The following is a 22,878-nucleotide window of genomic DNA, read 5'->3' on the forward strand; positions in this document are numbered from 1 at the left end:
ACAACAAAAGGATCCCAAAGTCGCTTATGGCTGAGCCGAGATAATCAAGTTTGAAGTCACATCATCAAAATTGGTCAAAACAATCGGATTTCTGTTTTTGGCATAATTTTGTGATCTAATGTTTTGTCTATCATCTGCCGAAATTTCGCAGCTAACTGACCAAACGAAAGGCAGGAAATTCACGTTTTTTTGGGCCATGATTTTCTGACTTTCAACGTAACAGAAGCGTGTCCAAAGATTTGCATTTAGCGCCGTAACAAGACTCCACCCCTAGCAACGAGGGAATGATCTTATTGGTCAGTACGTAGCATCCTGATTACTGATTGGTTGTGCGTAGACCGCTGGGACTAAGCATGAATGAACATCGCGGAGGTCGCTAGGAGCATACCTTCTATTGCCAAGTGGTGAAAACTGTCTCGCCTCCTCTTGATCATGTTAGCGTTGGAAGGAAAACTTTCAAGGCATTTTTCTCGAAACTCTGATTTCCTCAACCACTTGACATGCGCTAAAATCATCGCTATCTCCGCAACCGAGTACTTTTATGAGTTATGCTATATATGAAATTAAAGTAGAAGAGTAAGGGAATAATGTCATGTCATTTTCAGAAAATTGTCCTCCCCCGACTTTCGGATCCTTTTGTTGTGGCGGGTCACATATTTTCCTGAAGATTTGGTCCACGATGCACTGGAATGCTGGAGATAAATTGTGATTTGCAGTTACTACTTCAATAATAATATTGACTGCTACTTTTGAATAAAAGGATTATTAACAGAAACCCTCTTACATGTACCTACACAATTTCTGTTCTCTTCACAAGGTAGAGCGCTGAAGTAAATCTTTGTGCCCTCTTTCTTCAGTCCTATTCATACCGTTGCGATGACACTACTTTCAGACATCAATACTTGGGATGTAGAATTATCTTACTGTAAATTACTCACTTGAACAGAACTGGTAGAAAATTATGCCACTGTTTTCATGGCACTTACAATTGTTTTGTGTAAGGACATATATTTTGTGTATCATCTGCCTGTGAAAGTATCATCCAGCTGAAACTTCTCATTTTGAATTTAGTCCCTTGTTAGTTCAATCCCTGCTATCTTTTTTCTTCTTCTTCTTTTTTTTTTTTTTTTTACATTTGGATCTTTCTTGATGTAGTCTGTAAGTTATTTGCTCTACAATGATTTCAAGCTTGATAAATGAAAACTTTGCCAGAAAATGTGCATATAAAAACTGGTGTAAATGAAGAGGAGTATGTGTACAACAATCTTCCGTTGTGTGGAAGGAGGAAGCAAAAATAGACTATTGTTATTCAGTACTATTGTAGAAAGGGTTCTGTAGTTTGATTCAGGACCATTGGTTACATACATTTCATTGCTGTTAAATTCTACAAAATATAGTTTAAGTAGTACATAGATAGAGTGCTTTGACCCATTGTGGTTCGCCCCAGGTGACTAGCAATAGTCAGCAAATGGTATCAACCAGGCACAATGTGCCATACACTTGAATGATGAATGAATAGAATGCTTGATATGTTTTCTTGGAGTGAGAAAAGGTTGAGCAATATTTTGTATCGCTGTATTCTTGCTATTACCACTCATAAAGTGGAATTATGATATGATTTGAATTATGACTATCAGTGTAACATTTTTTGTCAACTTTATTTGAGACCATAGGTGAATAGGTTTGGGATCTCACTTGCATTGACTGCAGAGGGCTCTATTTGTGACCGTGCACCTCAAAACGAACATAAAGTCGCACACACTGATTTTGCGTGAGGACTGAAAATAAGTGAAATGGGTCAACCTAGCCGAACTTGAATTTTTCATATTTTCTGAAAGAGCGGGTCTTCTGTTACATTATGCTAAAATGTGGTATCATAAAACGGGCAGGAAAGTGTGTTTTTTTAGCAGTTTATCTCGAACATTTTTGGTAGAATAGTGTGATTAGGTGTGTCTTTAGAATCCCTTTTTCATTTCTGAAAAACCTTGTCCATACTCTTCACTTTCAACTCTAATAACTTTTGAAAGGATAGTGCTACTGCTTTGAAAGTTGATATTAATTATGGACAGAATGTGTTAATGAGGCATGCTTAATTTCAGTTTAATCTAATAATCCCTTCATTGTTGTTAGTCTGGTGGTTTACTTCCTGTTTTTTGTCCCATTCATCGCACAGCCAGCACGGTTTGGCAAAGATTAAGCGCTTGAATAGACACTGTACTTCAGAGCCTCTTTTCTCAGTTCACACTTTTCCTGAGTTTGTGCTTTCTTTCGAATATTAAGATAGTTTAGGAGAGTCAATTTGATTTGAGTTATACATCATTTTAAAGCTTAAAGTCTGCTCTTTAAGAATATGATCTTATCTAAAAATTCATGTCTGGCGACTTTTTGTTTGTTTTGAGGTGCAGGGTCACATTTAAAACATATCAATGTGATGCTAGTGTTTGGAATGGACTTATGTCAGGCATAATGACATGTATGCCTGAGTGATAATTCAGTTTCCTTGGTTTCATGTCTTTAATTTGTTCAAAAGGCAAATATTAACAGGTCAGCAACATAATTTGCATATTTGGTCCATGCAAATTAATTGAAACTTTATGATCTTCCATAGTCAAACTTCCTTACCACATGATGTATAAGAACAATGTACGTTGTATGAACGTTGACGGGAGTAATTTGTATGAAAGTGCCATTCATCACCCATCCATGTGTAAACCTGCAAGACACACTAAATAATCATCAAATACAACACAAAAATAGTTGATACTTGTATATTGTTTTTCCATATTGTTAAAAATAATTGTATAAAGAAAGATCGCAAGTATGTGTACAAACTATTTATGGTGTCAAAGGAGTGAAAGATACAACAGTTCCATGCAAAATATTAAGAAGAGTATTAAAAATGTTTGGCTGACTTTTAGAGAAGTTAAAGAGATCTGTGCCAGTGTTTTGAAGAAACTTGCATACAATGTAGTGTCACTGTTCTGTACCCTTCAGTTAATTACTGTACTTGTAATAAGCACTGCCACAATCGCATTTGTTCCTTCCCTACGTTATGGGCAAGTCCTCCTGTTCTACTTTTAAGTTTTATACACAAGTTTGTCGATCCAGTAATCACGTGATACATTTCTTTTATCACTTTAAAGACCTGGGGGGTGTTTCATAAAGCTGTTCTTAAAGTTATGAACGACTTGAGAATGACTGGTGACCAGTTCTGATGTGCTATACTTCTCAGAATTTCAATAATTCAGCACAAGAACTGATCACCAGCTGTTCTTAAAGGAGACCTTTGGATGATTTTCAGATTTTTACATTTGAACAACTGAAAATTAGTCATTATTGAAGACAGATTTTCAGAATTTATGATGATTGGGATGAAGAATAAGATTATTTTGGAAATTTATAACAAATTGCAATGAGCTAGGATGATGACATGGCAGGTTCACGATAAGAATGCATGAGTTGGGGCTCAAGGATGCACAACAAAAGAAGAAGGCATGCATAGATTATACACAGGTGAACTCGCAAGCAAGCGGTATTGTAATGGAATTACACTGCTACATTTCTGAAATATGTGAGCCTCCCATGTCATCATCCTTGTTCAGTGTAATTTGTTTAAGGTTTTTCCAAATATTGTTTCTCTTTTTAAGAACTCCAATAAATTCGACAAATCTATACATGGAGCTGTTGATTTATGTACTACATGATGTGAAATTATGAAAATCGTCTGGAATGCCCCTTTAAGTCGTTCGTAACTTTAAGAACAGTTTTATGAAACACCCCCTGGTAGTGTTGGAATTCAATGGAGTGAGAAGGCTGGCCCCAGCTCGGATATATTAGAGAATCCCTTAACAAAATGTGTACAGTTTTATCATCGAGCTCTGTGTAAGTACACACACAGCTGAAGAGTCTTTGCTGGTGTCAGCCATTACCGGCAAGCGTACACTTCGATGCACATACTGTATTCACTGACCTGTACTTTTCATGGTTTTTAATGTACCCTGGTGGTCAGCAAATGAATTAGGCCATGCTACCTGAGCCCCATTTCATAAAAAGTTGCATAAAAAGTTGATACAATAGCAACTCTTGCTGGAATTGCAATTGTCATGGAAACGACAAGAATCTAGCTTCCTGATTGGCTGTTTCTATTGGAAGTTACCATTCCAAGGCCCTGTTTTATGAAGTTAAAATTGATTATATAGTTGATTTCAACTGTAAGTCTATGGCAGCCTGTGTGGTAAGGAAATTTAAAATCGATTTTAACTTTTGATAAAATTAGGGCCCAGAAAGAGTTGCTATCCTAACATCTTTTATGAAATGGGGCACAGATCTTTTAAGAGTGATTTGGCTTCATTTTTGTTGTAATAAGATGAAATCAAATAACGTTCAAATAATGTTTACTCACCAGGTGTTGATGGCAACCTGTATGGAGATTGGCAAAAGTACAGCACTTTTGGTTTGCACTAAAACATATTCTAGTATAACTGGTATGCACCTGTATTTAATACAGTTTCCCTCTCATACAGTGTAACTATGTACGTGTATAGTGCAAAAATAAATAAGAGTTATTTCAGAATGTCTGATCTATTTATCAAAGTGTCTCACCTCTGTTGACACAGAGGGTCAATTTAACATCCAACAACTTTCATGTAGATGATCTTTGAAGGAAGAAGGTTGCATGGTGTTGTACATAACATATGCTAGGTGTACGGTTCACGGCATAAAAGAGGAAATGAGAAGGACAGGAAGAGAGAAGAAAGTGGGCGAGAGTTTCTTTCTAGAGTGAGTGTAGTCCTAAAAAGGACTGTGAACCAGAGAGGAGTAGGGAGCAAGGAGAAGGACTCAACGTTTCAGACAGTTGACTGTCTGAATATGAGCGAGAGTTTCTTTCTAGAGTGAGTGTAGTCCTAAAAAGGACTGTGAACCAGAGAGGAGTATGGAGCAAGGATGGACAGTCAACTGTCTGAAACGTTGAGTCCTTCTCCTTGCTCCCTACTCCTCTCTGGTTCACAGTCCTTTTTAGGACTACACTTACTCTAGAAAGAAACTCTCGCTCATATTCTTTCGCCATCCTATCCCTCTCATTTTCTCTTTCATTCCAACAGTCCTTTTCAGGACTCACACATGGTGAACCGTAAACCTAGCATATTATGTAACTTTCATGTATTCATGCTCATTGTATATCAGTGTCTGATTAGATGATAAAATGTTTTGTGAAGACTTTTCTTTTTTGTTTGTACTATTGCCAGGTGAAGGTCACAAATGTAAGATGTGGGCAGTAGATACAGTGCATACACCATACCATGTATGTCTGCCATTTTAAATTATATCTACCTGTAGCATCAGCAAGTTAAAAAACTTTTTTTTTTTCTGACAACTCCTCAAAGTAATACAGTACAACCACAATGTTCTGAAATCACATTGTATCTGTCATGTCACATGATGTTGAGTAATTAAAGTGTATGTCACAAATCCACAGAAAACTTTTTATTTTGTTGGTGGTTCTTTGTATTATTGGTGAGTCAAGAGCATGGCTTGGCGCTGTAAACCCAGATGAACTCATAGAATCGTACAATGATGATCATAGGCTTGTTTATACAATTGTACATGTACAGGTGTAGTATGTACATCTATCTCTCCACCAGGTAGAATTCACAGTAAAACTTAAGCTTCCCACCTGTCCATGCATGTACATGTTGTAAATGCCTGTACAGATGTACATGCAACACTACATAGTCTTGAAACAAGCCAACATAAAATCTCCTCAAAGAGTACAGGTTCTAGGTGTGGATTTTTTTGTGTGTGTGTTTAAGATAGTGGACAGAATAGAATGCACACAGTTACGGAAATTGGTATGCACGGGGAGAATCTTTGATCCACTCATTGCTCACGCAGACACATAAAAGGCATTACCGATAGAATATAATACATGTATACACATTATTTATTTTTGAATAAAATTTTTACAAGTAGGAAGTGTTCTGATATCAATGAATGACAAAATTGAGATGGTGACATTGACACAGGATAAAATAATCTTTTGAACTTGTTCCAGGTATGGTCCATACCACAAACAAAGTAAGAAAAACAATATACATGTTATGCTACAAGTACAATGCAATGGAAAAGCAGTTACATGTACTGTATAATGAGCTTGCTCACAATGGGGTACCACTTGTAATGAGGAGAATTTGGCGGTCCCAATTTTCCATAACTGTTTTTGGCTGGTCTCATTTTAGTACGTTTAAGTAGAGAAAACGGTTATAATGGGATAAAATGTACAATCCTCGCGTCCCCTTTTTGGGTACATGTATTCCTATACTGACAACGCTTGCAGTCCGCGTGCTTTTCCTCCAACATGCAGTGTTAGACTCCCATTATGACATACAGAGCGTCACTCTTTAATGATGAAGACTGGTAGGCAATGAAATGTAGGTTTCATGCAGTGGGATCAACGGAAGGCAAAAAAAAAGAAAAAAAGAAATTGACACCAATTCACAGTGCAGCCTGGACTTGTGCGAACTCGTTCTACATGTCCTGAGTATATAATCATGAAAGCTGACTGTGAGGTTACCTTTTTCACTCTACCTGATACTCTACCAAATATATTCTGATAGTTGTCACTGATGTCACATTGTCAACACAGCCTGCAGCTGTTAAGTGTGTTGCTACTTTTGTTTCAGATTTTGTAAGCTACTTTGGCGAGATAAGATGCAGAGAGGACGTATGTGATTGATATTCCAACCCGAGTCACCAGTCAAAACTCGTGTAAGGTGGACAACTAACGATGGGAAAAAAAGGAAACCTAAAGCTTGGAGCCAAGTGTGACAAGCAAATCCTCTGTCATGAATGGGTTATGATGAACACAAATACAAGATTTAATTAAAATGGGATGATTTACATGAGTCTGGTAAAACTGTCATATTTTCTGTATTTACTTTGTCCATTCTGACAAGATTTCGTTATAGCCACTAAATTTTTCAGTCCTAACTACAGTGCATCTTGTAATATCAGAGTTCGCCTGTAGCACTAGAATTTGTGTAACAATGCAATCATACCCATTCCAAATAAAGCAATTTTCTGTACATGTTGGCACCTGTTAGCATTCCAGTTTGTATTATGAAAGTTCATTTATCCATGATAGTTGCTTACTCGAACCATCTGCCATTTGTAAACATGATTCAACAGATATTTGACAAAAAAAAACATTTTTTCATGGAGTGACACCATTTTTGCATGGAGTAACATCATTTTTGCATGGAGTGCATTCCTATGACTGCTATCTCAGTCGAGAAATAATAATATGCCAACACATTTCAACTGCATTTACTGGAAAACCAGAAACATTCGTGGCAAGAAACTTTCGAGAATTGGAGCTGATGGCCTTTTTCATGGCACAAAACTTTTGTGAATTGCACCTGGCATTCAATCCATTGTGTAGAGAAAGAGAGAAAAAAAAAATCATGTGCATTTTACTTTGCAAATCTTGACTCATGGCAAATTGTGAAAGTTTCATGCATGCAAAAATATGTGGTTTTGCATTACCTATTACATGTACACATACTGTATAAAATTCAAGTGTATTCACAAGAGTTTATATTCATTTTCTGAAATTGTCATTTTCTTATTCCTAATTTCAGGAATATAATTTCAAGGATAAAAATATAAATTCGTTGTGAAAAGTCACATAACTGAGCTTATCTTCTCCCAGCCCCTCTTATTTTTTCTACCATTTGACCTTGACTCTCATATTCGTATTCCGTTCTTCTCTTTTTGTTTGTAGCTGTCTACCTGTCTATCATTATTTCTCCTTTCTCTTAGGTATTTCACTCCCTTTGCTTCTCACCCTCATTCTCCCCCCCCCCCCCCCCAATCCATCTTCCAATCTATCAATCCATTCATAGAGCTTCCACTTTCTGTTGGATTTCAACTTTGACTAGCTGTGACGTGATGAGATTTGGGGACACGGTAAGGCATCTTTCACATCCATCTCAATCTTCCTTTCTTGCAGCCTGGTCCATCTGATCTCATAATCAGTCTGTCAAACTTTTGAAATGTCTCTTTTCATGTCGCTCAGTGTTCGCTGTCAGTGCTCCATATCCTCCTCCTCATCTTCATCTGATGATGCTTCGCTATCAACCTCGATTCCATCCCCTCCTTCCTCCTCCTCCTCCTCCTCTTCCTCCTCTTCTCTTGCCTTCTTCTCCATCCAGTCTTCCTCGTCACCCTCTCCCGGCCCCAACGAGATCAGGAGTTCATCGATGTGCTGCAGAACTTGTTCATCATCGCAGCTCAATGCACAGTACAGCTGACAAAAGAAGGATGGATGAAAAGCATTTAATTTTATTCATCTATTTATTCCGTCATATTTAAACAGGGTAGTCCCCTCAGTTTCTCAACTGTTTTCCAGGGGAGCCCTGTGTACATGCAACGTATATATGATAAAACACTGGAATACAATAGACTTCATAAAAAATCACATACAAGTATAACACATATACACAAAACAATACACGTTTAAAAAGATACTAGACCATGGAGACTGACATAAAATGTATACTGGATTCAGCATAGACAAAGTGAATTATTTAAAAAAAAAACAAAAAAACTGTGTAATTACTGTAATGATGCACCAAAAACAAAAACTGAGTTTAAAATACCATAAAAGGGGTTAGAGGAATCAAAAAGAAAAATCAGTAAAAACAATGTAATGTAAATCAAACTGCTCTTAACCCTAACTAGGCCGGGGGGGGGGGGGCTCCGAGGCCCCCCCCCCCCCCTCGACGTTTCGCGCGATGTATTGCTATCGCGAGAAGCTATCGCCGCGACATTTCATGACTTTTTTCTTTCGAGTCTCCCGCATCTTTTGACACCAAATTTGCGAAGCCCGGGTGCGCGGTTCCGAAGTTGCGCATAAATATGCACGTGCATGTCACACCCAAAATTGCTCAAAAACGTGAATTTGTGTACAATTTCAATGCAAACTGTGTTTACAGGCCAATTTCATAAAAGCATGATTATTTTGGGGGTTTATTGATTAAAATCAATTAATAACACATTTTCTTGTTCGTAACAATGTCACGGACAAATTTCGTCGAAAAAACAATGAAAAACATAAAGTCGAAAAAACAAAGAAATACATAAGAAATTTAAAAAACACAATACTTAGGAAATTTTTTCTGACTGTGCAATTTTTTTCTCTTACATTTGCTGAGGACACTAAAAAGAATATTTACGCCAAAAATGTGCCTGTTTTGAACTTTATCTAGTGATTTACACCAAATTATCTGATTTCATGCATCATTATGCATAAATTAGCATAATTTAGTGTAAATTATAATTTTTGAACAAATTAACTTCATGGTACTTTAGATTACATCATAGGCAATGCGTGTGCCAATTTTCGTCGCGATCGCGCGGTCGATGGCCGAGATCCGCAGGGGGGGCCTGGGAGGCCCCCCCCCCCCCCCCCCCCCCCCCCCCCCCCCCCCCCCCCCCCGCTCTATCATATACCTAAATAGCCCGGCCTACAATGTAGTTAGGGTTAAATGTACCTGTTGTAAGCTTCACAAGACTGGATGAATACAGGTACGGTACAGTGGACTCCTGTTATAGGAAAGTCCTCAGGACCGGCAGTTTTCTTTTGTTATACCGAAATTTTGTTATAACTGAACAAATAAACAGTAAAAAACATAAAGCCAATAATTTCGCGACCTGGATTTTTATTTCATTGTAACCGGAATTTCATTATATCCATGTTTTTTATAACGGGAGTGCACTGTATTACAATTCCCTTCAAGCCATATCCAAAGGCCTTGTAAAGACAGGGCTTGTCAATCATCAGTGGGAGTGAAAAGGTAGATTGGAAAGGACTGTGGACTCCAAATCAAAATAACTCAGGTTGAAACCTACCAAGCATGCGCACTGTTGGACAAGACATGTCACCTACAACATACATATTTACCCAGGTGTATAACTGCATAATGTATTAAAACCAGAAATTTCTGTGTGCACAAAACTGTTGAAAATTTTGCGAGACAGGATTCTCGAAAGTAAAGTGCATGTGAAAGTTTTTGTCCTCACAGTGCAATGAATGCAATACATGTAGTATATTCATCATTTTTTTCATGGTTAGCAATTCAAGAGGATTTCATGCAGCGAAATAAGCCGTCAGCTCCAATTGCGAAAGTTTCATGTCACAAATGTTTTTGGTTCTACAGTACCCAGTACTTTGAGTATAGAACCATGGCAAGTTTTAACGCTGGAAAAGAGGTTCATCAAACAGGCTCTACTGCATAAAAAAGAACATACCATTCTCATAACTGTGAAGTACCTTTTTTGCTTTGTGAAGGTAGTATCTGGCAGGAGGCTTGCATTCATCAGTCTTCCTCTCACACTGGAGGAGTCCCAACATGTACCACACCTGGACCACTTCATCATCCTCCTCCAGTAGAGTGTGTAGAACAGTCTCTGCCACCTACATGTCACACACAAACAAATGTAGGCTAAATTTAGGATTCCCAGAAATGCAACATGTACACAAAAAATGAATGAATGAATGAATGAATGATTGATTGATTGAATGATTGAATGAATGAATGAATGAATGAATGAATGAATGAATGAATGAATGAGAATGAATGAAAGAATGAATGAATGAATGAATGAATATGAATGAGTATGAATGAATGAATGAATGAATGAGAATGAATGAATGAATGAATGAATGAATGAATGAATGAAAGAATAAATGAATGAATATGAATGAGAATGAATGAATGAATGAATGAATGAATGAATGAATGAATGAATGAATGAATGAATGAATGAATGAATGAATGAATGAATGAATGGATGGATTAGTGGTTTGCTGAATGAATAAATGAATGAAGGAATAAACTGATGGATGGATGGTTCAATGAATGAATGAATATGACTGAGTGATTGAATGAGAATAAGTATGTATGAAAATACAAAATGTATGTATCACTTCATATTGAAGCCAGTCTTCAAAAAATCACTTTAATTTTACTCTATAATCAGGATATCTAATACAGGTACATTAAATTCAGTTCAACTATTCTGCTGCAACAAGCTCTACTTACATCAAATGATTCTAGTTCCATCAGGATCTTGGCTGCTCCAACTCTGCTCTCGTATGCCAGAATTCGGCCAGCTTCTTCATCAGTCTCCTCTCCCCTAATCCTGTCTACATCTGCCTGTTGCCATAGCGATACACTCTTCTCTATCGAGGCCTTGGCATTCTGCGTACAGGGAATAAAACAAGTGATGTACACAATGTCAGTATTACCCCTTGAGTGATCTACAATAGGAGATCTAACCACTTATTATATTCAACAAGTTGAATTTCACAAACTACACAATCTTTAGATGTATAGATGTTGTCTAGTACACATTTGATCTTACACTGTATGTTCTCAGCTCCTTAACCCCACACTCAACCAACTGATTAGGCATCTGTATACTGGTATATATTGCATGGTATGATTTAATGAACTTCAGGGGAAACTCTTGATTTTGATTCGTAAGAAAGTACAGTGTATATACAAAAACTGGGTGCAACAAGATATAAATCTGGTGTAAAAATGGATGGAAATTTGAGAGACAATCATAACAATGGCCAAGTCATAATATAATGTTTGCGTTTCATGTCAAAACATGTGAACTTGATCGGTAGATATTTTACTTAAAAATACATGGTACATGTATCAATATATCAATTAAAAAAAATTTATCATGCAGGTTCTGTAGGGAGACATTTGCCACAAAAACCTTATCAGTACACATCTGAAAATTTTCAATAACAATAACATGCATTTGAAATAGGAATCTGTTCAGCCTGGTTAATTCTTGTACATACCTCAAATGTGCCATGGTGTAAACCCCCTGGGTGCCACATTATTCTGAGACAGCAACATAGTCATGCTTTGGAAAAACATTCTGTTTTTCAAATCTATGCAACTTTTTAAAATTTTGTTGCCTTCGACATGTAATGGGCAAAGTTGTAGCGAAAATGTCTCGCTTTGCTTTGACGTAAATTGTATGACAAATATACGATTATTTTTCTTTCAAATGACCAGTAGCGATATTATTGTATAGGGGAATCACTGTTGCACACAAAACAGTGACAGAAAGTTAGAATTTACCCCCAAATCCAGTAGGGAACACCACTTGATATTCATTCACCACATAAAATGCGAGCTACGTGTGACAGAAATGGAACAGCTAGAAATGCTTTCATTGAACTGCGGCATTTAGCGATTTATCGATCGGTTTAGGCGGGTTTGTGCGTTTGAGTAGAATATGCAAACTAGGCACGCCGTCAACTGAGTCGGGCGTGCGAACGTGGCACATAAAGAGCTAAAGATGGATCAAAGCCAACAAACCTCTTTGTCGTCCTTGCTAAGCCAGAAGCTAGCCATGAGTTGGTGAGCCTCAGGATTGTTGGGGTCTTCATTTAGGGCGTGGTCTAGAGCGTCTTTACACTTCTTTTCAGCATCGTCTTCAAAGCTAAAGAAGCATATGATAGACAATTTGACCATCTAAATAATAACCTACATCAATCTACACAAATCATTCCTATTTATTGGAAATTATGAGTCACATTTACTAAAATTGGGGACATTATCTTATAGACTACAATATGTCATGCTTTAACATGAGGTTAATAGCCTCTTTAAAGCTTTTTGTCTTTTGGGTGTGGGGGTGGGGGTGGGAGGCACTTGCAAATATCAATGACACTTTTTCATGTGTTTTATTACTATTTTAAAGAAAACATTCTGTGATGTGCACTCCGGTAGGTAATGCAGGTAGGATATGTCCTTGGAGACCAAAATTGTGAAAAACGAAGCAGCTAGGAGTCAAAAGTCTATTGCAGTGGTTATCAAACAGTCATGACTGTGTTACATAAAAATGTATCTTTCCGCTTCCTTACCATGCATCTGTCAGGAATATCTCAGCAATTGAGCAGTATGCCCTTGATATATCCTGATTGGTCACTGCTGACGCATGATCCCCATCAGTCGAACATGATGCACCATTCACTTCACCCTGTTGATCACGCAGCAATCAGATATTAAAGCGATACAATAATATGAGCGTTTCAAAATATCTACAATGTATTCAATGATTGTAAGCATTCTGAAGGACATTAGTGTTGATACAGAAAGAGAAAAAAATCAAGAGTAATTTTTTTTCCTTGCTCTCTTTGCAAATTGTATAGAGGAAATTGAAAACTCAATAGAAATGTGTATGACAGATACATGTACTCCTATGACCATGTGATGGACAGACTGCAAATGGGATCTTATCTAGCCTTATTTCACTATGAGCTTTGGCAGAAAGAAATTCCTTTTTTTTTTCTTCTTTTTTAAATACCACTCCACATTAAGCAATGAGCAATACCATTCTTCACTGATTATTCTGACAAGGGAGTGAGGCTATTCTCTGAGGCCATTAGATGCTAATCTTTTTATGATTTCCTGGTGTTCATTGGCTGGTAGTATGGCTGTGAGTTTTTCATGCCTGAATGCCTATCCAGCAAAGGGCAGTTTTCATTTTGATTCACTCAAACACTGCAACATTTCCCTGACATCAGATCCCCAAGTCTAGCTGAGCAATGTTGTGTGCAATCACCCCGCCTCCTCTAGTAGGAGCCAAAACACTCCGTCCCTCTGATAGGACATAAAGTGGAGGATCCATGTGTGAGAGTGTGACAACTCATGCACGTAAAAAATCCCACTTCATTTATTAATCGCAAAGAGCAGGGTGTTTAACTCGGTGAGGTGGTCCGCCTCACATTCAACTGGAGCAAATGGAAGACCAGCTAGAGCTGCTGAATACTAGCTATCCAGAAATCTTGTTAGATTGAAAACGAAACAAACAAACATTTCCAAGATACTGTGAGAGATTACACCATAGCAAGATGCGAGTCAAACCTGTTTCTTGTCGCGTTCCCCCACCATGAGTTCCACTCCCTTCTGAAAGAACTGCACCGCCTCCAACCCTTCCTGCAGCTGGCCCATGTACATGTACTTCGAGAACCCTTCCTCCGGACTCAGTGTGATTGCACGACCCAAGCAGTACATATCATCACTGTCAAGGAAACTTTTTTCTCTCTCTTTCTTTCTTTCATTTTGTTTTTCCTGCTGAAGCAAAACCTTGTTATTCTTATCAATGTCTTTCCCCAGATGAATGCCTATCCCATTAATTTCTAAAAATAGAAGATATTCGATGCAGCACAAGATTGGTCATACCATATCATCTCTACAATCTAGAAACAAAATCTCATTTTAGTCACATTTCAATCAACCCTGACCCAACACAAAGTTTACCCACAAGAAGCACAGTCTGAAGAGGGCTAGGGACACAGAACAATGAAAACAAAAGGGGTGGGTTAGAAGTCAAAGGCAGGAAGCCCAACAGGTATGGAGGGGGATTAAAGCAAGGGGTGAACACACAAAAGGCAGAGGTGGGCTGGTGATGAGCTCAAGGATCATAGGGGGCAACCTGTGATGGACAAAGATGAATAGGGAGGAAACATCAAACAAGATAAGGAACAACAGAGGATAAAGAACAGGAAAAGAGTGAAATAGCAACAGCAGCAACAGTGTGAGTAAAGAAGGGGGTGGGGCTGAACAAGTTTTGGAATAGATTAAAAATCTGTATGAATAAACATCTGCACAGACATATGGATTAATTTACATGAATATGAAAATACCACATTAGATTTTTTTTTTTAATTATTGAGCTCATATGATTATCATTGTTAGCTATTTCATCTTTCTCCTCCCAACGATGTCCAAACATCTTACTCGATTCTCACTCTATTCTTCCCTACCACTCTCTCTGTTCCCTTTTCTACTGTCTCCACTAAAGCAACTTCAACTTCCTGCCCATTACTGTACCCCCCTTTTCACTTTTTGCCCTCCTTACAACCCCAACATTTCGCTTCCCTCCTCAATTCTCCTCTTTCTAGGCTCTTCTTCTGCCAAGCAACAATCCAGATAAGGACTACATAAACATGGTGTTACCGCAAACCTTTCTCCCTCATGATTATCATGTGCACCAAAATACTCTTACATGTACATACATGTAGTTGCTTTGAGAGAGTTTAATATGTGATTGAATGCTCATGAATACAACTTTTGGATGTGTCTAGAGAACTCATCATCTATGTAATTGAATGCTGTTTTATGAATGATACATGCCGAGTGGAAACTCTCTCAGAATGGTCAGAGGTGTAAGTAAAAGGATATTTTCATGGCTCCTTCCCCATCACCCAGCTCTGCCAGGAGATTTCCAGACATCTCCAAGGCTCCAACGTGGTCTGGATTCAGCTGGAGCGCCCTCTGACAGAACCTCTGAGCCATCTCATACTCATAGGTATCTAGATAGTCACTTGCCTGGGTGACGATTAAAAAGCAAAGGTGAGAAGTTATCCGCCTTGTTTAAGATAAATTAGTTGATCAATGAGTCTATGGCAACACAATAATGTTAGTATGCTGATGCATCTGAGTAGGTAAGTGATTTGCTAAGCAAACAACAATTTCCAACAGAGAGGAAAACAAAAGTTTGTACTGTGACCACTGACATTTCTATTAAAATCATTTACAAATGAAGGAATGAGTTGGATAATGAGTTGTGAAATTGATGACTAGCTATTCTTCCTTTTTTTTTTACTTGTGTCATTATATCAAGGAAAAACACTAACAAGAACAATAAAGATAAATTTCTCTAGTCAGTGACTTCCTGTCTAAAAACCATGAAACTTCAGTGAATTTTGTGAGGAGCCAAGCTTCTTGAAAGTACACTGTGCGAGAAACATTTCGTGAGCACAATGCAATGAATGCCTATAGCACTTCGCAAAAGTTTCATGCCGCGAATGTTTCTGGTTTTACCGTTAGTTCTTTTCATTAAATAGTTTGGTCGGTATGAACAATGCAAGCAATCAGATTTATACCAATTAATATTATTTACCTTTTCAAGTAATTGCTCTATACTAAATTTGCCTTTTGTTTTCTTGACAGCTTTTCTGACTTGTCTCCTTTCCTCCAAAAGATCCTGGACTTCCTGTCGTGTTAATGGAGTACCATCAGCTGTGTGCAGTGAAGAAAAAAAAAAATGCAACGATGAATATCGCATTATGTCAAATCGTGAACAAATCATGTAGCAATGATACTACTCACTAGGCAAAGTATTGTGTAAAACATTCACGCAAAATAAAATCTGTTTGCTTATTACAAATATGATTTCCCAAAAGCAGCTGTTGAATGCACTTCAATTTTTTATTCTTATGGTTTTTTATATAAATTGAAGCTATTTGGAACAGATCAATATTGTACAGCATAATAGCATGGAGACAAACATAACAACAGTAAAGTAAATTGAATTCATACAGTTCAAAGGTCTATGTAAATGACCTCAACTGCAAAGAACCCATGAACAACCAAACTAGCTAGAGAGAGATAGACCTGGAAAGTTGACTTTAGAAGACACTGCATTTTTCTAGAAGATCCGGTAATAGAGGTAGTATTGACAGTCATGGGTGGTACATATGAAGGAAAACAAAATTGTGAGTAAGATCATGATGAGAAGAAGTACGTGCAGAGATATGCTGAATGAAAAATGCATGAGGTAGATACAAAACTATGTGAAAAACCCACAACAAGGTTATACCTCCTTTACCAAAATTTTACTCACTGCAAAAGCATCTAGGTTTCTACATGTAGCCGGCAGTCAAATTTTGGATGGCATTATGGTTGAATTATGGATAGCTTGCTTTACTGTAATTGTGGGTAAAGGTAAGTGGTGAAGCAGATTTAACATAGAAGTGTCAAAAAAAAAGAACATCTCCATGCCATACTTACCCAACACTCTTTCTGTTTTGGCCACCTTTCATTGCTATCATTATTCAGAGCACAGTAGTGAGGCACAGCTTTATAAAGTGCCACAAGGCAGCGCACAAATAGAGCATAGTGAATTTAAGGCCACTTAAATGAGTTGAGGTGTCTGTCTAATGCACTTGTCAATGTAATGACGCACCCCACTACCCCCGGACATGGGTGCGTCATGGTCATTTTTTGACTGACCACACGGGGTTTTTGACGGACACCACAGTCACTTTTTTGACGGACATAACGCTGCAAGTGACGAACACCACAGTCACTTTTTTGACGGACAACACGTTGAAAGTGACGCACACCTCGGTCACTTTTGTGACGGACATCCTCGGTACATTTGACGCACCCCCGTAAATACTGAAACGATTTTTGCATACGTTTTATTCAAGCAATTTCATTTTCTTTTGGTTCGTACACATAATTTGTAAAAGTTTCGGCAAGTTTCCCTTACCATGTAAGCACCGGCCGTATTGTCATTCACCGTACATCACGCTGCTTCTACGATATTCCGAACAGTAGTATGTATTCTGTGCATGCAATCCATACATGACAATCACATGTTCCCATGTGTGCAGAATGCGCTGTGTGTGCGCGGCCATTGCTAGTGCGGTGGATGCATACTGCTGCAGCGCAGGTAGGTACACACCACGCCACGGCATTCATATTCCCGCTCGAGTACTGCGTAACTACAGCCTAGTCGCGGTACGTAGAGATCTTATTCGCACAGCTAACAGCGTCGCGCGCGCGTCTGGCCAGCTGGTCGGGCTATCCCGCGAGCAGAAAATAGCATGCGGCAGGCTGTTCTTCTGCTGCCGTTTCGACAGGAAAGATTGAACTAAGTTGTTACATCGCTGAACAGTCCCTGGTTTGAGATTGAGTATGCATGATTTCATGGGTTTGTTGGAGGGAAAATGTAAGGAGAAAGGGTGGCTTTTAAATTCTTTGCTTGCCAGATTCTGGCAAGCATTTTTTCCTCTTATTCCAAAACGCTTCCCGACTTTGATTTTCACTTGCCGCGGGAAAGCGCTCACTGTAATTTCACTCGCGGTACGTGTATCCGGGACCGGTAGCGTGCAAAAATGCGTGCAGTTTTCCATAGCCAAGTAACGTACCATGACGCACCCCTCGGTTCAAAATAATGCGTGTTATTTTCCATAGCCAAGTGACGTACCATGACGCACCCCTCGGTCAAAATTTTGACCGACATTGATGGGATTTTGACGCACCCCTCGGTCAAAAATTTGATGGACAAAGCTGGTAAAATGACGAACACCTGGGTCACAAATTTGACGGACCAAACGAGGAAATGACGCACCCATGTCCGGGGGTAGTGGGGTGAGTCATTACATTGACAAGTGCATAAGACAACTGCAAAATGTTAAAAAGTTTACTCTAGATTCTAGAGTCAAGCAATTTAAGAATTGCTAAGACTGCTTAGCCACATAGCTGTAGCCACCTGAAGTTTCCTTACTGCACGTTACTTGCTACTTGTTGAAATAATCCCAAAACTGCAGCTCCGTTGAAGCTATACCGGGATGAACAATCCCTGCTGTGTGTCAACAAGGGTGCAGAGGTGCCATAATCGTAACCCACATATTTACAATAAAAGTGGTTGAAAGCGTGCAAGTAAAAATAAGGTTTGCTCCTTACAGGACACTGGAACCAGAAGAAGGCTGCATTATGATGATATGTTGGAGTGCAGCCTCTCTGAATTCTGTTGGGTTGGTGAGTTGAACAGCTGCGCCTGGCAAACTGTTCCACAGTCTTGTTGCTCTTGGAAATAGTGAAAACTTGTAGGGGTGGATGGTTGCTGTGGGTACTGTGTACTTGAGTGCACACACGTGCACACAAATAAACGTCTTCTTTGTATTGTGCGGAGCCATGGAATATCTATGGGCATCTTCTCTATGCGATACAGAGATTTAAGGTACCAGGTAAAGTAAGCCACAACCACAACACTGTCCAAAATTTGACCACCTGCTACATGTAGAAACCTATACGCTTTTGCAAAAGGTCGAACCTTGGTGCAGGTGTCAATACTTCTCCTCCGAGTCCAAGAGACAACACAATGATAATGCCAATGAATGGTTAGTAAGAATTTAACCATTAAATATTCTTACAACATAGTACATAATAGTAGATCTATTATCAATTAGTAGATCTATTATCAATTATAGGGATAAGACGAATTTGCACTGAATGTTTGGAAACGAATTAACGGCACTACGTACATGTAGATATATACGTTCCAACGTATTCATATTCTTACAGTATCGCCAGACAGCTGCACAGCAGCGCAGCTCGGCCTAGACAGAAAAATGGGATTTTTCGGACTCCTCCGCAGAGGAGTCATTTAAATTTATTATTATTTATTATTTTTTTGATACTTTATCAGCTCTCCTCGGAGGGATTCCATGCAGCCAGACGCAGTCTCCGCGGAACATATCCCCAACGACCAGATACAGACTGGTCTTTCGGTCAAAGCTCGGCCAAGTATAAACTATGTGTGTAAAATTGATGATGTAAATTTTAGGTAATTTACGGTGGTAAGTACAACTCGTCCTATCCAGCACAAATGTCTATACGTCGGACTGTTACAAAAGTACCACATGTGAAAACTTCCACAGGACATGAGTACGTTTCTAAAGTTCATGCTTACCGTGTTTATGGACATTCTTTCCATGTCCACGCTTGGCCCTTCTCTTTTTCTGTCCTCTAGAACCTCCCATATTAAAAACAAACGAAGATAATTTCCTCTTCTCCAGTACCGTACTCTCTCAGTTCCAGTCACTTTACATTGGCACACACGTAGATTCTAATGTGTAGTGTTACAGTAGGATCGATCTTTGACTGCACATGCAATGCGATGTGGTTGCGCAATGACGTGTACTTGATGATGTATAAGCTGCTATTTTCGCGAGAGTTTAATTTTCGTGAATGACTGTTGGATCGCGAATTTAACAACGCGCGAAAATGTCGCTATGAGCTGGGCTAATAGTGTACTTACAATAGCTTCGGTGTCCATTCGCGAAAGCAAGCTCTCGCGAAAATGTATGCGACCTGCTCATCCGCGAAAATATCTGTACGCGAAAATAACAGGTTATACAGTACACGTGTACTACAATGTAGTACTCTCCGGTGTCGAATATCTTTGGTTACGGGTGCTATTCGTTATTCCGAAGGTTCGTTATTCCGAGGGTTCGTTAATCCGAAACGCATAAATTCCCTATACCTAGAAGTTCGGTAATCCGAAAATGAAAAAGGGTTCGTTAATCCGAACATTTGTGGCGTTATTCCGAAGGTTCGTTATTCCGAAGGTTCATTAATCCGAAAATGAAATAGGGTTCGCTTTTCCGAAGACTCGTTAATCCGAAAATGAAATAGGATTCGTTATTCCGAAGGTTCGTTGATCCGACAATGAAATAGGGTCCGTAAACGAATCTTCGGAATAACGAGCTTTGTTTCATTTTCGAATTAACAAACCTTCGGAATATTACCGAACCTCTATTATTTCAATTTCGGATTAATAAACCTTCAGAATAACAAACCTTATCACATTTTCGGATTAACGAACCTTCGGACTAAAGAACCTTCGGAATAACGAACTGTAACCTTTGGTTACTACGCTCTGACGTACAAGCAGAAAAACAACAGTTCAGAAAGAAAGAGGAAATGAAGAAGAAGAAGAAGAAGCTTTTCAAAATGGTAGTTTATTTACATCACACTTGCATACTATTCACATTTATGCATAATGTTTGCCTACAAATTATTTAAAAAGGGAGGAAACATATTCGCCCTCGACATTTTTTTTTTTGCTTTTTTTTTTTTTTTGCTTTTAATACATCACGGGTGGCTTGGCGTTTCTATATGCAATAAAATCGAAGTGCTTAATGCAAATCAGGAGTTTCAATCAATGGTAAGTACAAATTAACTAGCTCTATGTGGCCGTCAAATCAAATAATCGGTGCAGAAGAAGAAGAAGAAGACATGGCAGGCGCCACATTTTTGAAAGTCCCTTTGATATTCCATTTTACATATTTATTCAAAATTTAGTTTTTTGATGGACTTTGTATCTGAGAGCCTGTTCAAAAGGTAAATAATGGAATAATGAAATATTGTTTGAATTAAAAATTTTCCCAATTTTCCAGTTTTCAACCAAATTTAATAAACCCTTTTATCTCTTCATGCAGGATGAGCGTGAAAACTTCCTTTCAGACATTCCGTATTTCGACGTCTTGGTATAGATTACCATCGTGGAAGCCATTTTGGGGGATACAAATTCGCTCAACTGAAATGTACAGTGTAAAATGAAAAGCACTTTGTTCAATAACTTAAATCACCATTTATAATAAAAAATATGAAGAGTTTGTTCGCAAAAACCGATAAGTCCATATTTGCCAAATGGAGATATTTGCGATTAAAGGTCAAGAAAAATACAGAGAATAACAAGAAAAATTTTGCTTCTTTTGACCATAACTTAAAAAATATACCTTTATATGTAGTGACAAATATATCATTTAAAAGGTATTATTTTGTACTTTATGACAGAGACCGTACTTCAAAATCTTCAAAAATGGACTTATCGGTTTTTGCGAACAAACTCTTCATATAGTCCTATCAAAGGAATTTCAGATTCTGGCAGCCATCTTGAATATCTCAAAACCTTCAAGGATACAACAGTTGCATCTTCCATATTCGATTCAGCACCCTCGAGAAGGTGTAAAAAACGTCGTTTTGTTTCAATTTTCATCGTTATTTTGTAAAGAAATAAGCTGGAAGATTTCAAATAATGGTATTGGTTCTTTTTCGACCTCAGGTCACACTCTTTTCTTTCTAGCATAAGTTTGTGTATCGACATATTATTACTCTATGATTTGTAAATGGAAAGAACCCTGTGGGTTCTGAACAAAGAACAGTCTACCATCGGAACTCACTGAGAGAGGATCTCCTTCTTCTGCCTCTCCTTTGCCCTACTGAATGTTTGTTGGAGGATGACTGAATGTTGCCCAGCTTGTGGTGTGTCTGAGTGACCGTTGATACTAGCTTGATGATTTTGGACACCAAGATGGGTATTACAGCATCACTATTTGGGCGGCCATTTGGTGGCCAGGCGTCGGACATCTTGAATACATCTCAAAACATTTAAGGACAAAATAGATACATCATCCAGAATCAGATATAGTGCCTTGGAAATTAGGATTAAAAAAGAAAATCAAATTCTTTTCAATTTTAACCGCTTGTAAGGAAATAAATGGGAATTCCAGGTTTTGGTGGCTAGTGTATCTTGGCCGACCATTTTTGAATATATCTAAAAACCATCAAGAGATGCAGGTCGGAGTTGCAGCACCCTCGAAATAGGGTAAAATCAATAACAAAAACATTGGGCGGACGGTAAAACAAGGTTCAGCCTGTGGCATATACACCCAGACTACTTGCAGGGTTGGAGAAAATCAATCCTCACATCGTCTGTCGGGAGATCGGTGGCAGCTGCACCGTCCGAACGCCTGCGAGATTGACCAGTATTTTGACCAAAGATGGCGCCCTTGAGTCCTGTCTGTTACTATAGTACTTCAGTATTCAGAGAATGAGTGAAAACGGTAAAACTTGGCAATTAATTACATGCACGTCGGTTTCATATCGGATACTAGAATAAGGATTGACATTTTGAAAACAATCACATCTAGATATGTCTAACAGATGGGTTAGATGAGTATTTGTCACTTAATGTCCAGTTTACCTTTGGGAGCGCAGTGATTTTAAAAATGTTCAAGATATCACTTTTGATGCATATTATGTGTAGGTCAGTTGTATCACATAAAAAAAACCCTTCCATACAATTTTTGCAATACTAAGCCTAAAACATAAGGAGATATCACTATTTTTCTCATTAAACCATAACTGTAGGACGGTTTACTCTGGAAACATTTTTATTGCAACATATTTTTTTTTTCACATTTTG

At 38.4% G+C, this 22,878-nt stretch overlaps 1 protein-coding gene across 1 annotated transcript; it reads right to left on the bottom strand.

The window, feature by feature from the left end:
* Positions 1–7,957: 7,957 nt before the first annotated feature.
* LOC139724241 (uncharacterized) lies at positions 7,958–19,675 on the bottom strand. The gene is made up of 9 exons (XM_071635385.1): positions 19,579–19,675; positions 15,997–16,115; positions 15,276–15,422; positions 13,956–14,099; positions 12,953–13,068; positions 12,405–12,528; positions 11,103–11,261; positions 10,331–10,474; positions 7,958–8,305 (listed from the first exon to the last, which is right to left on the bottom strand). Exons 1-9 carry the CDS (start codon positions 19,646–19,648, stop codon positions 8,084–8,086), a joined length of 1,245 nt encoding a protein of 414 aa, XP_071491486.1. The 5' UTR covers positions 19,649–19,675; the 3' UTR covers positions 7,958–8,083.
* Between the last annotated feature and the right edge of the window lie 3,203 nt (positions 19,676–22,878).

The sequence above is a fragment of the Diadema antillarum genome, unplaced genomic scaffold, assembly GCF_040938485.1.
Source record: "Diadema antillarum isolate AM-2024a unplaced genomic scaffold, OU_Dant_1.0 scf00000209, whole genome shotgun sequence".
Taxonomy (NCBI): domain Eukaryota; kingdom Metazoa; phylum Echinodermata; class Echinoidea; order Diadematoida; family Diadematidae; genus Diadema; species Diadema antillarum.